The 15455-nt window shown below is 39.6% G+C and overlaps 1 protein-coding gene across 2 annotated transcripts in view; it reads left to right on the forward strand.

Moving 5' to 3' along the window:
• CLCN5 (chloride voltage-gated channel 5) overlaps window positions 1-15455 on the forward strand; it is a 183227-nt gene that overhangs the window by 140852 nt on the left and 26920 nt on the right. The window contains exons 1-2 of one of the 2 annotated variants that reach the window (XM_070784136.1): window positions 6331-10060; window positions 12193-12344. In XM_070784136.1, coding sequence (XP_070640237.1) covers window positions 12237-12344 — 108 coding nt within the window. In that variant the 5' untranslated portion in view covers window positions 6331-10060; window positions 12193-12236. Of the gene's footprint in view, window positions 1-6330; window positions 10061-12192; window positions 12345-15455 lie in introns of those variants that run through there. The other variant, XM_019955940.2, reaches the window with a different exon arrangement.

Below are 15455 nucleotides of genomic sequence, written 5' to 3' on the forward strand. Positions count from 1 at the left end.
TAGGGGGCTAAATCTCTCTAGTGTCCTTGTTTTTGTCTCCTGTCTTGACTGAGCTTCCTTAAGCACCACTCCATTCTGTATCTTGCAGCTGTAATTCACTGCTATTAAGTATGAAAGTGAAAGCATTAGTCACTCAGTCGTGTCCAACTCTTTGTGATCCCGTGGAGTGTAGCCCACCAGGCTTCTCTGTCTATGGGATTTCCCAGGCAAGAATACTGGAGTGGGTTGCCATTCCCTTCTCAAGGGGATCTTCCCAGCCCAGGAATGGAACACAGGTCTTTGCTGCTGGATTCTTTACCTTCTGAGCCAGTATACAGGAGCCCTGTTGGTATGGTGGTATGGTATAGGGGAATAGGTTATTTTATAATTTTCTGATTAAATCGCAGTGTCTGTTGGACCTGTGTTTTGTATTTGACCTTCACAAAATATAATCCAGTGGTATAGCACTTTGTTTTCCCTGTCCCCTACCCCTGTCAGAATTTCCAACCCATTTCCTGGAAGCCCAGACCCCTACTGACTTTGCTTTTTTTCCCCTTAGGTGAGATTAGGAGGCTGGGGTAGGGGCTGGAGAGGGAAGAATGCCCTTCCCCCACCTGGGATAAGTCTCAGGCAAAGTATTTTCCCCTGGAGCATAGGCCTTTGTTAGAATGACCTGTTTGGCCTATTTCACAATGATAACTCTTACCTTTTCATCAGAGTCTGGAGGAGATCTTTCTTTGAGAACACCGAAGTATAGGCTCAGAAGTTTCTTATTCTCATGTAAGTCCATACTCAGCCTTCAGAAATTAGTCAGAATTGCCATTTAAGTGGCCAGGTAAGCAGATCTTTCTCGATGTCTTTTCAGATAAACCTGTCTCTTCAGATCTGGGGGTTGGAATTTCCTTTGCAACCTTATATTTCTCTCTGGTGAGCCCTGGAAAAGTTACTGATTTTCCAGTTTTTTCTAGCCTTTTCTTGTTTTTCAAATGGGAGTGACAACTTCTTATTTATTTATTTTAACTGAAGTATAGTTAATTTACAGTGTTGTATTAGTTTCAAGTGAACAGCAAGACAACTGAGCTTTTTACTTGCAAGGGCTGAATCTGGAAGCTCCCCATTTATTTTCTAATTAGTTACACTGCTTTGGTCCCCTCTTGAAAGAAGAAAATTAGAGGACAAACATTTGGCCTCTAATAAATCCTGAGTGGATTATTTTGAACCGCACTTTGTTCCAGTTTATGACATTCTAGGGTAGAGGAAAGGGTTGCTGTGATGTTTTGGGAGTGTTGCGCGTGTTTCTGGGGTCTGTGGCTAGCGGGTCCTCCAGAGGTTTGGTAACCATGTTGGTATAGCTCTGGTTAGCCGGAGACCAGATGCGTTTGGTCCCAGGTGTGCCCCACTTCACTGCTGAGCTGAATCTTACTTTTCCAAGATTAGTACCATTTTATGATCTTGCCAGAAGAGTATTCTCTAACTATGCAATCAAAATACCTTTGAAATTCTTCAAAGCTAAGGTCTTCTGAAAAGTCATTTAGCACAATGTATGAATGATCCACAAATAATCATTGCTAAAATAATGAGTTTGAGGGTGGGAAAGGACTGTAAAAATCATACATGTTAATACACCCTCGTTTTACAGACGGGGAACCTTAAAGCCACAGAGATGAAGGCAGTTGCTCAGGGTGACAAAATTACTGAGTTACGGAGCTAGGCTTGGAATCTGTATCTTCTTATTGCTGGACAACGGGCCTGATCACGAAGACTATTTTTCCCATTGACTTTCACTTAAAAATTTAGTAAGCCGTCTTCCTTCTGGTACATTTTTCCTGGTGTTGTCTGAAACCTGTCGCCTGTTTTGTTTCCAAATACCCCAATGGTCTGCCTCTCACAATAGAAGTCTTTCCTTTGCGATGTCCTGTTTCTAATCTTCTAGCTGCATTATTGTTATTTTTCTTTTTAGAAACACACATAACACATAAACACACCTCACTGTTAGAGATTCAAACAGTGCACATGTATATAACATGTGAAAGTCCCCCCCCTCACTGCCGACTTCCCACTCCAGAGATAACCCTTCAAAATAATTCAGTTATGACCCTTTCAATTCTTTTTCTATCCAGTTAACACAGAGATACACAATTTTTAAAAATCTTATCATTTTGTAAATAGCTTTTTTCACATAGTAGGTTTGAGAGATTTTTCTGTTTCAGTACACATCAGTCTGCTTCTTTCCTTGTGCTATTCCCCCATTACTGGACTCTTTCATTGTTTCCAGTGCTGCAGTGAATAACATGCATATGTTGGTGTATGCAGGTCCAAGTGTTTCTAAATTTAAGAGCATTTCCTAGATTATATGTGTGTGTGCTTAATTCATTTTTGTTTGTTTGGGGCATTCCATATACCTTGTGGGATCTTAGTTCCCTGACTAGGGATCGAACCCGTGCCCCCTACATTGGCAGCATGGGGTCTTAACCACTGGAAGTCCTAATTAATTTTTTTGTCCATAACATCACACTATTCCCATGAGTTTGGGAAGAACTTGCTATTTCCTCTCTTGAAGTTTTTCTCCCTGCCAAAGAATGATTGCTAATCTCTTATCCCCGGCTTCCTTTTGGAGATTAATAGAGAGAAACCAATGTAGGCTCAGTACAGAAGAACTGGTGAGTTGCTGCTTCTAAAATAATAAGTATAAGTAATTACATAGGCTTGTGCTAGCCAAAGGGTTTCTCAATGCTCTGGTATGGAATGTACTTCTTAGAGCAAGATCTCCCTATCCATTACATTTCCCAGTCCTCTTGTCAGTCCCTTGTAAAGTATAAAGTTGAGAAGGAAGGAATGAAGAGCAAGTAAGGGAGCAGAGGGCTATTTTCTTTATATGGACAACCCTCTCAGCAATGCTGTCAAACCTAGCCCCTCTATTTCCATTTCTGCATTGATTTTGTACATTGGGAGTCTATAGGTACCAAACCATGCTCCTCAAGTTGTTTTTCCAAACACTGGTAACTCTAGCAGTTAGTACCCTAGCTCCACTGGTAATGAAAGTGAGTTGGGTGGGGAAACTTCTAGATTAGAACAGATGGCTGGGAATAGAAAGCTTAAAAGATACACTGTGAAGCAAATGTCTGCAACCTTGTGTGCACAGAGCTGTATCCAATGGGAGCCATGGAGTCTGAAGGTGGTATTAGAATCTAGATAAATGCTTATCTCAAAAGCCTTTTTCCTATCCCTTTCTGCCATGCCCCATCTTCCTGTATACTTCTTGTAACCCTCAAACTTTATTTTAATAGCACATATATATTTGTTCCTGTTGTTGCAGTTCTGTTGCCCACCTCTCTCAACACCTGATTGAACTTGTGTCTTTTCGCCTGTATTAGGCAGGCGGGTTCTTTACCACTAGCGCCACCTGGGCAGCCCAGCTCTCAGCAGTCAGTCCTTAATTGAAATGGGTGCAGGGGTGACCGTCAGAACAACACAGACACTGAGCCATGTCCCGGAGCCTCTTGGTGTTGCAGCTGCTGCATCATGGGAAAGTTCAGGAGCCTCTGGGGGATGGTTGTGGGGGAAGAGAGTCCTTAGGAAAGACTCTCTCTGTCGTTATCTCTCTACAGCCACTCACAAAGTGAGGTATTTCACTATGTAACAACCAGTATGGCTTAACAGATATGTATCAATGGAATGCGTGCCTGCTAAGTTACTTTACCACTAGTACCACCTGGGAAGCCCAGTCAATGGAAATAGTCACCCTGAATAAGTGCCCTAGGAGCCAAACTAAGATAGTATATTAAAGCATAACATAGTCCTGTGACACTCTCCAGGGCTTTGATGAGAGGGCTGCTTCACTAATATTTGCTTTTCAACTAGTGGGTATGGGTTAGTGGGAAAGCAAAATGGAGGCACAAGTTGATAGAAAGGTCCTAAAAATGTTGACTAATTACTGAGGCTTCAACTGTAATGTATTCTCAAACACAGAGATGAATGGAATGTGAAAGAGTTCATGGCTTGTTGGGAGATCTGGAATAGATGAACCAGTACAAGAAGGGAAAGGGGTGCAGATATGAAAGTGAGAAGTGGCTCATAATAAACTCTTAGTACTTGCTGTTGAATGAAGGTACAATTTTAAAAATCACAGGATGAATATCTGCTGATGTATGCTAGGTAGAATGTTGACTGTTTTTGTATATGTGCTTTTAGCTTTGCAAAAATACAAAATATCCCTGTAAAAACTGAAATATATCCTAAAAGTGCAACTATTTTCCAAGTCCTCTGATGCATACCAATAGCCCTGCTCCATTTCTCTGTGTGCTTCTTTCTTCCTTTAGGCTGCTGCCAGTAAGTGAGCCCAGTATGTCACTAAAGCAGTATGTCAGGGTGCACAAGGTTTCTTTCTATCCTCTTTCCCCTTGTGTTTCTGTTAGTGTTTAACTAATTCACTTAATCAGTTACTGTTCAGCTCCCCCAGGAAATTTCTAATGGCATATTGGTTAGAGATTGAAATAAACATTAATTCTCAAATTGGAATTTATTTTCTTGTATCTTAAGGGGTTTTCTAGTTTTAAGCATCATGTGATTTTTAGAAAATATTAGAAAGTGGTTTCCATAAAGGGAAATGAGCAAAATAAATTCATTTATATGCCTCCTCATTCAGCCATGTGCTTTTATACACCCATTAATTAAGTTTTTAGACCTTTCCAGGAAAGCTGTTTCAAGGTTGACTTTTTTTTTTTCTGACTAGTTTTCTGTACATTTTTGTCCCAGACTCAAGCAATGCAGATAAGCTTTAGGGGACCTTTCTATTATCATTTAAGATCCAGATGTACTTTAACTTGAATCATTTTCCTGCTAGAGCATTAAACCATTTCTTATATAACTTACGGTGAATGGCACACTATGCCTTCAAAACTTAGATAAGTTTTACCTTTGTGTGTGTGTGTGTGTGTGTGTGTGTGTAGACACAAGAATATAGACTTGCCTAAGAACCCCAATCTTGATATTTAGAGCTGTTGTTTAATTTTGCTTTTTTTCTTGGCAGAGTACACACCAGAAGCTTAACTTTTAAAAAAAAATCACCCTGTTTTTAAATTGAAGTATAGTTGATTTACAGTATTTCAGGTTGTACAGGAAAGTGATTCTGTTATATATATATATATATATATATATATATATATATATATATACTTTTTCAGATTAATAATATTTTCCCTCATAGGTTATTACAAGATATTGACTATAGTTCCCTGTGTTATACAGTAGGTCCTTGTTTATCTAAAGAAGCTTAAGTTTTAATCCATTGTTTTTTGAAAAGCCTTTTGCATTTTGCTACTCTATTTGTACCTCAGTAGTTGATCCAGAATGGAATAATTTCTACACTCATTCTTGATAACTTAGTTTTATGAATTTAATATTTCTTTCTACTAAGTAAAAAAAAATGCTAAGAAAATAGACCAATTGGATGTGGAATAAGACCCACAACTTAAGCTATTTGTCATCAAGTCATATATAGACACCTCTGTGAAAGAGTAAGTTTCATCCCTCTCATTGATAAAACCTTAAAAAGTAGTAGTATTATTGTCATCATCCTTATTATACAGTTAAAGTATTTTTTCCTATTCTAAAAATTATGATGAATATCTTCTAATTCCTAGTCCATACTTGTGTCAAATCCTCGTTAAGTGGTCTTCCTATGTTGAAAGTTTTAAAAACTTTGTTGTAGGAGCAACTAACATATTAGAAACAGAAAACGATCTGATCAGATCTGTGCTCCACAAAAATAACTCTGTCCCCAAATATCAACTTTACTGTTGTGGTTTTATCATAGGATACATTAAAAATTGGTAAGCATTTCTCTTATTTCCATAGTAATTGACTTACACCTGACAGCCTGTATAAAGGAACATGTGCTAGAGATTACACATTTGGCAGAGAAGGGAATAGTGGGGTAGAAAAGAGTAAAAGAAATATAATGTCAAATTCTGAATACCAGTGCCTCATTTATTTTTTTTTAATTGAAGTATAGTTGATTTATAATATTGTGTTAATTTCTGGTATACAGCAGAGTGATTCATTTATACATTTTGGGGAGGATGGGAGAGAATTTTAATGCAGCCACCAAATTAAAGGATAAAAACATACTGTAAACATAACTTAAAACAATTTAGAATCATAAACAAAATGTAAGGTAGACTGACTAGTAACATTCACCAAATATTGATTAGGAAAATTATATAGTAATAAAGTAACACAGGTGCCTCCTTCTCTAAAAATCACAAAAAGCAATTGCATAAATTACAGCCAAAAATTGAATACAACAACTCATTGTAATTTTAGTGTGTGTGTGTGTGTATATATATATATATATATACACTAAATATATCTATATTCCTTTTCATATTTTTTTCCCTTATAGGTTATTACAAAATATTGAGTATAGTTTCCTATGCTATACAGTAGGTCCTTGTTGGTTATCTATTTTATATATAGTTGTGTGCATCTGCTAATCCCAACTCCTAAATTTTCTCCCTTTCCTTCCTCTTTAGTAACTGTAAGTGTGTTTTATATGTCTGTGAGTCTGTTTCTGTTTTGTAAATAAGTTCGTTTGTATCATTTTTTAGATTCCGCATGTAAGTGGTATCATGCAACATTTGTCTTTCTCTGCATTACTTCGCTTAATGTGATAATATCTAGATCCAACCACGTTGCTGAAAATCCAGTGCCTCATTTCTTAATCTGAATTGTAATTAAATCTCATTTTAGTAGGAGGACTGTGTCATAGCTATCAGTCCTCTAGTTTTCAAGAGAGGTAAATTTACATGGAATAAAATAGTTCCTCCGCAGAAGCACTGATGGAGCATTTGAAAAACACGTGAACTTTCACCAGAAGTTATTGACATGGTACTAGTTATGCAATCCAGTTACCAAACATTGAAAATCTATACATTTTCTTAAGTACCAAAAACTAGTATGTTAAAGTGTAAAAAAAATCTAATAAGGTAATGCAAGTCTAATTATAAGCGAATATATTCTGTAGTGGTCTTCAGATACTACACATAGAATCCCATTTAGTAAAGAAAACCTTGAAGGAGGCTTGTGAGGTTGGCCCTGTCATCCTCTTTAAGTAAGAAATACATACTTTTCTAAAAGTATAATTGTACAGTACAGTCACACTTGAGTCATAGCTTTTGCTTTTTAAACTTGTTAATTCTTTGCCACAATACTATCAGTTGCTGCTTCATTTTACTTCTTGTTAGTGCCAGGTTAGTTCATCAAGAACTGAGATACTGTCATAGTGATGGACTGGACGAAAAGCACGTAGGTTCCATGAAGTGCCTCACATTTCCTAAGGTTTGTTATATTGATACTTTAGGACTCATCAGGCCTTAAGAATTGATGACAGTAATCACAACATTTTGAAACAGTATATGTGGGTCTGATTATTGGAGCACACCGACTAGATTAATGTTTAACAGTGGCTGCTCTGTGCATTCACTTAGGTGGTTCAGTTCAGTTCAGTCGCTCAGTTGTGTCCGACTCTTTGCGACCCCATGAATCACAGCACGCCAGGCCTCCCTGTCCATCACCAACTCCCAGAGTTCACTCAAACTCACGTCCATAGAGTCAGTGATGCCATCCAACCATCTCATCCTCTGTCATCCCCTTCTCCTCCTGCCCCCAATCCCTCCCAGCATCAGAGTCTTTTCCAATGAGTCAACTCTTCGCATGAGGTGGCCAAAGTACTGGAGTTTCAGCTTTAGCATCATCCTTCCAAAGAAATCCCAGGGCTGATCTCCTTCAGAATGGACTGGTTGGATCTCCTTGCAGTCCAAGGGACTCTCAAGAGTCTTCTCCAATACCACAGTTCAAAAGCATCAATTCTTTGGTGCTTAGCCTTCTTCACAGTCCAACTCTCACATCCATACATGACCACAGGAAAAACCAAAGCCTTGACTAGCCGTACCTTTGTTGGCAAAGTAATGTCTCTGCTTTTGAATATGCTATCTAGGTTGGTCATAACTTTCCTTCCAAGGAGTAAGCGTCTTTTAATTTCATGGCTGCAGTCACCATCTGCAGTCATTTTGGAGCCCCAAAAAATAAAGTCTGCCAGTTTCCACTGTTTCCCCATCTATTTCCCATGAAGTGATGGGACCGGATGTCATGATCTTAGTTTTCTGAATGTTGAGCTTTAAGCCAACTTGTTCACTCTCCTCTTTCACTTTTATCAAGAGGCTTTTGAGTTCCTCTTCACTTTCTGCCATAAGGGTGGTGTCATCTGCATATCTGAGGTTATTGATATTTCTCCCGGCAACCTTGATTCCAGCTTGTGTTTCTTCCAGTCCAGCGTTTCTCATGATGTATTCTGCATATAAGTTAAATAGGCAGGGTGACAATATACAACCTTGACATACTCCTTTTCCTATTTGGAACCAGTCTGTTGTTCCATGTCCAGTTCTAACTGTTGCTTCCTGACCTGCATAGACGTTTCTCAAGAGGCAAGTCAGGTGGTCTGGTATTTCCATCTCTTGCAGAATTTTCCACAGTTTATTGTGATCCACACAGTCAAAGACTTTGGCATAGTCAATAAAGCAGAAATAGATGTTTTTCTGGAACTCTCTCACTTTGTTCATGATCCAGCGGATGTTGGCAATTTGGTCTCTGGTTCATCTGCCTTTTCTAAAACCAGCTTGAACATCAGGAAGTTCATGGTTCATGTATTGCTGAAGCCTGGCTTGGAGAATTTTGAGCATTACTTTACTAGCGTGTGAGATGAGTGCAATTGTGTGGTAGTTTGAGCATTCTTTGGCATTGCCTTTCTTTGGGATTGAAATGAAAACTGACCTTTTCCAGTCCTGTAGCCACTGCTGAGTTTTCCAAATTTGCTGGCATATTGAGTGCAGCACTTTCATAGCATCATCTTTCAGGATTTGAAATAGCTCAACTGGAATTCCACCACCTCCACTAGCTTTGTTCATAGTGATGCTTTCTAAGGCCCACTTGAGTTCACATTCCAGGATGTCTGGCTCTAGATGAGTGATTACACCATCGTGATTATCTGGGTCATGAAGATCTTTTTTGTACAGTTCTTCTGTGTATTCTTGCCACCTCTTCTTAATATCTTCTGCTTCTGTTAGGTCCATACAATTTCTGTCCTTTATCGAGCCCATCTTTGCATGAAATGTTCCCTTGGTCAATTTTTCATAATTTTCTCTGTAGAAAGACATAAGCTATGTGTATACAGTTTAAAGAATAATTATAATGTGAATACTCAGGTAACCCCCCAGATTAAGAAAAATTGCCAGCCTTCCCAAAGCCCAACCTTCACCATGTGCTCCATCCAGAAGATGACTCCCCTCTCTCCCTAGTCAGCTACTGTCTTTACTTTGGGCATTTTCTTGTTTCCCCTTAAAATGTAGTCACTTACATGGGTATCCTAAAACCATATAACTTAGGTTTGTCTGCCTTTGAACTTAAATGAATAAAATCATGTTATGTGCTCTCTTGTGTCTGGTATCTTTTTATTCATTTCACTAATTTAGCTCATTACTCTGGTGAGATTTTTATCTGTGTTATTGGTATCCAGTACATTAAAAAAAAGCCTTTCCATATTTGCCTGTCTCTCTCTCCCTCCCCCTTTTTAAAATATTTAAGATCCCTGTAACTTTAAATGCTTTCTGATGTTTATACTTTGCCTTCTTAGATTTTCTGCTAAATGAGGTCTGAAAACCTTAAATTTTTCTGAATCCCAGTTTTCTGAACTGACCTGACTGCCTCTGGTTTGATGGCATTTGTTTAGATGAGACTACATCTTTAAGGCTTCTGTGCTTAGTTAAAAATCTTCTTTCTCCAAGGCTGGTCCAAGGGTCTGGTCACGTGATTCCAACAGTGACATCACAGTCTGACCGCCAGGGAACATTGGTGCTTCTTTAGGTGGTGTTTGTTCCTGTGAAAGGCAGAGAATACAGCAAGTGCCCTTCTAAAGCAGTTCAGACCGGGGCTCCTTCTGTAAAAGCTCCTCAACCTAAATGAGGAAATGCGGGCTGCCAAGGTTATTTCTTCTTTGAGGCAGAAAAAAAGAAAGCTGTGATTGAAGGTAAGCAGGCTTGAGCCTGGCCAAGGACCAAAGCATGACCCCAGGGAGAAGGGGGTCTGGAGAATCACAAGCAGTCTGTTGTCGGATTCTAATCACTGCCTGCTCTTTCCGAGCTGCCTGACAATTTGCGTTTATAATAGACTATCTACAAAGAAGGATGATTCAGTACTCATGTTACCCAGTGATGTAATAGGATTTTTTCTTTCCTGTTAGGAAGCTGTTGCAGATCTTCATTTTTTCTTAATATCCTTTGAACTGGGGGCCTCATTTGATACCTAGTGTAACATTAGATATCTAGTAGAAGCTTTTTAAAAATCAGTTTCACAAAATCCTTTGAAAATTTCTCCTGAAAGGAGCACACTTAAACCAGAGTAAATTCAATTGAAGCATTAACCTGCTTGAAAAAGTCAGTTTCTGGTTGGTTGGTGTCCTGTGTTCATGTCAGCATTTGTCTTGAGAATTGAAAGAGCTTGGTTCCCTGCTGCCCCACATACTTTAGCCTCTTTCTGCCCTCCTTTCCCAGCTGGCTGTTTCCCTCCAATCTCTCAGACAACACACCAGCATTCATCTTTATCAGTATGCCACTGACATGATAGGAAATGCTGAGCTGGTGATTCAGCAGCCAACCATTTCATGGTCAGGTATGCTTGAAGATACGGAAAGGACTTTGGTTAGGGGTTTTAAGATTAACTTGTTCACCTCCTCCACTCCACCCCACCTCACCCCAACTCTTACTGTGATTTGGATTCTGCAGAGCGTTTCCTTTCAGCTGTGCCTTGTTTGTGAAAGGTATGCTGAACTAGGTATTTGGAAGACATAGAATTTGTAAACCAGGTGCAACTTGGGTGTTAATTCAAACTTGTCCTTTGAGAGTGCTCAAATTGTCTGTTAGGAGTTGAGAGTGAAGGTGAGGATGTAGCTGCGGGGAGACAAGGTCAGCTTGGGCCCACTTTAGCCTTCTCTGCAGAGGAACTTTTCGTCAAACAGTCTGGATATAGCTTTGTCCCTGCCAAGGTTGGTGTTGCAAATGTGAGCTGTGGCTAGTTGAGTTCATTGATGGCATTACTCTGCATTTTTCCTCAGTGTGCATTTGCATGCATTCCTGAATACAGTTTTACATTTTGTGTTTAATAGTGAAGTTTTGTTCTACCAGAGGATTGTGGAAATGTTGTAAATAAGTTTGTTAAGTCATACTAAGTAACCTTGTGTAAGCACTACTTCTGAGTTTAAATACTTCTCCCTCATCCCAAGGGTTCATCAACAAACTTGGGCTCACCTGATATTTACTGGGTTGTGGCTGTGTGCTGGACACTGGAGAAGACAATGGTGAAATCAGATAGGGCTACCCTCAAAGAGCTTCTAGTCTAGAAAGGAAGATAAAGCATTTGCTTAAGTTATTATAGTAGAAGTGCTAAAAATGAAGCAGGTAAATGTGATTGTTGGCCAAATGGATATGTTTCTTTCAGTTGAAGGATCGGGAGGGACCTGTCATTTCTGAGCCATGCACTTTTCTTTAAATCTCTACTTGGAAATCTTAGACTGTCCTGGCATACTCAGTAAAAGTTTCCACAGGCCCATGACATCAAGGATCAAAGTCTTATATCCATGGAAGTGAAATATGTACATTCCAGCCAGCTGAACTCTGGAAGAGACCCACATGCTTTCTTTGGAGTCCCTACTCAGGCAAAAGCCACCTCTGAGGATTGAATTACTGCCTTGTAAATGTATTAATAAAATGGCTTCTGATGTAATTTGTCTGCAAAAACCTTTGACCCTTTTGTCTTCCTCCCCAAACATAAACTGAAATATCTGAACTACTCCAAGCTCGTGTCTTTTCTTTCATACACCCTTTTACCCTGTATTTCAACTCCTGTCAGTTCTCCCTTTTTACTGTCATTCTCATCTGTCCCTTTCCATTCACACTGCCTCGAGATGCTCATCGTTTTGTGCCTAAACCACAGAAACCTCTGAATGTGAAGGATGTTCCTGCCAGGTGATCATTCTGCTTTATCAACATACCCTAACTGTAGTCATCTGATAGTTTAAGGGCTCACCTCCTGGTGCTCAAAAAAGAGATATTAAAAATGTCCAGAGTGTCTGTATTACTAATGTCTTCTTTCTGTTCAATCCAGAGAGTAGGTCATACAATGGTGGAGGAATAGGTTCTTCAAATAGGATGATGGACTTCTTGGAGGAGCCAATCCCTGGTGTGGGGACCTATGATGATTTCAATACAATTGATTGGGTGAGAGAGAAGTCTCGAGACCGGGATAGGCACCGAGAGGTAAGACAAAAGATGCTTTGTGAGCTGAGTGTTAGGAAACATCAGAAGAAGCTGAAAATACATATTCTTTACATATATAACCCTCTACCCTGGGTGTGGCTGAATTTATTTTCTGTTGGCCATGTAGGGTTTTATTTTTAAGGCATCTTGAAAATAATTTATATTTAATGATGATTTATCTTCCTATAGTGAGTGGTTGAAAAGGATCATTGGGTATAAATGCCTATGTAGAAGGGTGAAAACAGTTGGTGGGAGGGACCAAAATAAATTTCAAAAATCTTTCTTCCCCATCTCGTCTTTCTTTATGGTTTTCCCTTGAAGCAGAATTTTTACAACTAAGAATAGTAAGTGGAATCTTTTTAAAGGAAAAGAGTGTTTACTGAAGCTTACAGGATAAACCTGTGATTATAGCTCTTTTACAAGTATAAAACCAAAGCACATTTATGCATTCAACTAAAAACTGCAAGACCAATCAAATTCAAATCAATGACATTAATTTAGTACGATAGTTAATAGAAGTACTTAGAGCTATTTCTCAGTTTTGTTTTGAATATGACAAGAGAACCTCCCTACTTTTGTCTTTTCAAAGTAATGTGAAAACTTCTCAGAGTATCCCACCAAGGTTGTTTGCCTTTAACTTACTGCTGCTACTGCTAAGTCACTTCAGTCGTGTCCGACTCTGTGCAACCCCATAGACGGCAGCCCACCAGGTGCCCCCGTCCCTGGGATTCTCCAGGCAAGAGTACTGGAGTGGGGTACCATTGCCTTCTCCAACTTACTGCTGAATATCATTTAAATCAGGGAATCACAATTTCTAGTCTGAGTCAGGAGCACGTGCAGAGCTTATTCAAAAGGTAGGGGGCCTCAGCCTCCATCATCCTGATTCAATGGGGAACATGTCTTCAACCAACAGTAGGTATGATTTTTTTTTTTTTTTCTTTCTTACTATTTCTGCTTTGAGTCCAAATTTAAAAATTGCTTTTTAAGTTGACTCCATTTTCTCCTGAGTTCCTGGTTTCCTCCTCTCAGACCTGAGTGAATCTCCTGAGCCGTCAGGTTCAGGTCACTTTTCATTCCTTTCCTGGCTCCTAACTGCTTTTCTCATGACCACCTGAGCCCAGGATTGTCCCAGGTACAGGTTTTGAGAAATTTCTTTGTAATCCTTAGATTTGTGATAATCCCACCGAGTTTTCTTCTAACTCAAAAAGGTGATCTCTATAAAACATTTTGTTTTTTTATAAGATTCATGCTATTTGGGAACATATCCATATATTCTTTCTATTATATTAATTTGTCAGGCAGACTTTAAAATATAGTTTTATAGCCTTAGAATTTTTTTCTGTATATAATTCAGAGTTTAGTTTGTCATCATTTGCTTATTCAGCATGTTACTCAGATTGTGAAAGCCACCTGTCATATGACAAGAGCACATTTTCCATTATATCAATATGGTTGCATCTGAGACACATTATATCAAATAATAATAATTCAGAATCAATTGAAATGTGTTTATCGAATCTTCAAAGGAGACCTCTTTTAAGCATTAGCTGTTCATCATCTGAATGGAAACACTGTCAGGAAAAGTGTCACCTCATCTACTTTCAGCATTTCAATTGGAAACTTAAAGTCATAAGTCTAAATGAAAATTTAAAATGCTTTTAACATCTGCCTGCTAATGCAGGAGATGCAGGAGGCACAAGTTCTGTCCCTGGGTTGGGAAGATCCCCAGGAGGAAGAAATGGCAACCCCCTCCAGTGTTCTTGCTTGGAGAACCCCACGGACAGAGATGCCTGGCGGGCTGCAGTCCATGGGGTTGCAAAGAGTCAAACATGACTGAGCAACTAAGCACAGCACAGCACATGCACACAATAATTTATTACTTGTGATGTAGCTGCAGATCAAGATGGGGTAGCTCACTTTCCATTTCAAAGATAAGAAATAGAGGCGGAGAAAGGGGAAGTACTAATGCCAAAGTTGTCAGAATGCTAGGTTTTGAAATGTGAGCACTGAAGAGCTAAATTGACAAGGCTGGGGCTTAAAAAGGTAAAAATTTGTGTACCTCTTGATAGCTGCAGATATTCCCAGCAGGTTTTTGAAAATGAAAGAGATCATCCCTAATATCATTTAGGAACTATAATCACTGTACAGTTAGGGGTTTGTGGTATAGTCTTAGAATTTGCCTGACCTGAATTACAGCCTCATGTAGTAAACTTTAGATTGTATTTTCACCACTCAAATAAGCCCATATTTATTTATTCTTTGAAAAACAATCAGACTATTTTCTATGAGTCAGGAGACCATTTTTGGACCATCTGATGTCCAGGCCAGAAGGAGACCATGGCAGTAAGCAAAACAGGTTGATGTTATAAGAAATTAGCAGCTAAGGGGCTTCCCTGGTGGCTTAGTGGTAAAGAATCTGCCTGCCAGTGCAGGAGACAGGTGTTCAGTCTCTGATCCAGGAAGAAGCCACAAGCCAAGGAGCAACTAAACTAAGCCCGTAAGTCTGTGTGCTACAACTACTGAGCCTGTGCTCTAGAGCCTGGGAACTGCAACTACCGAGCCCACATGCTACAACTATTGAAGCCCAAGCACCACAGAGCCCATAATCCAGAACAAGAGAAGCCACCACAGTGAGAAGCCCATTCAGCACAACTGGAGAGTAGTCCCTGCTCTCCGCAACTAGACAAAAACCTGAGCAGCAGCGGAGACCTAGCACAGCCAACAACAACAAAACAATCTCTAGAAGGCTTCTCTGGTGGTCCAGTGGCTAAGAATCCTCCAGCCAATGCAGGGGACATGGGTTCGATCGCTGCTCCAAGAAGATCCCACATGTCATGGGGCAACTCAGCACACGTGCCGTAACTATGGAGCCTGCATGCCTAGAGTCTCTACTCTGCAACAAGAGAGAAGCCACCACAGTGAGAAGCTTGCACACTGCAACAAAGAGTAGCCCCTGCTCACCACAACTAAAGAAAGTCCATGTGCAACAACGGAGACCCAGTGTAGCCAGAAATAATAAATAAAAGACAAAGGCCTTATTAAAAATGAAAGCAAATAGCTACTAAATAGGGAAGCCTTGAATAAGGTGCTTGCAGGCATTGCAGTACTGGA

The sequence above is a fragment of the Bos indicus genome, chromosome X, assembly GCF_029378745.1.
Source record: "Bos indicus isolate NIAB-ARS_2022 breed Sahiwal x Tharparkar chromosome X, NIAB-ARS_B.indTharparkar_mat_pri_1.0, whole genome shotgun sequence".
NCBI lineage: Eukaryota > Metazoa > Chordata > Mammalia > Artiodactyla > Bovidae > Bos > Bos indicus.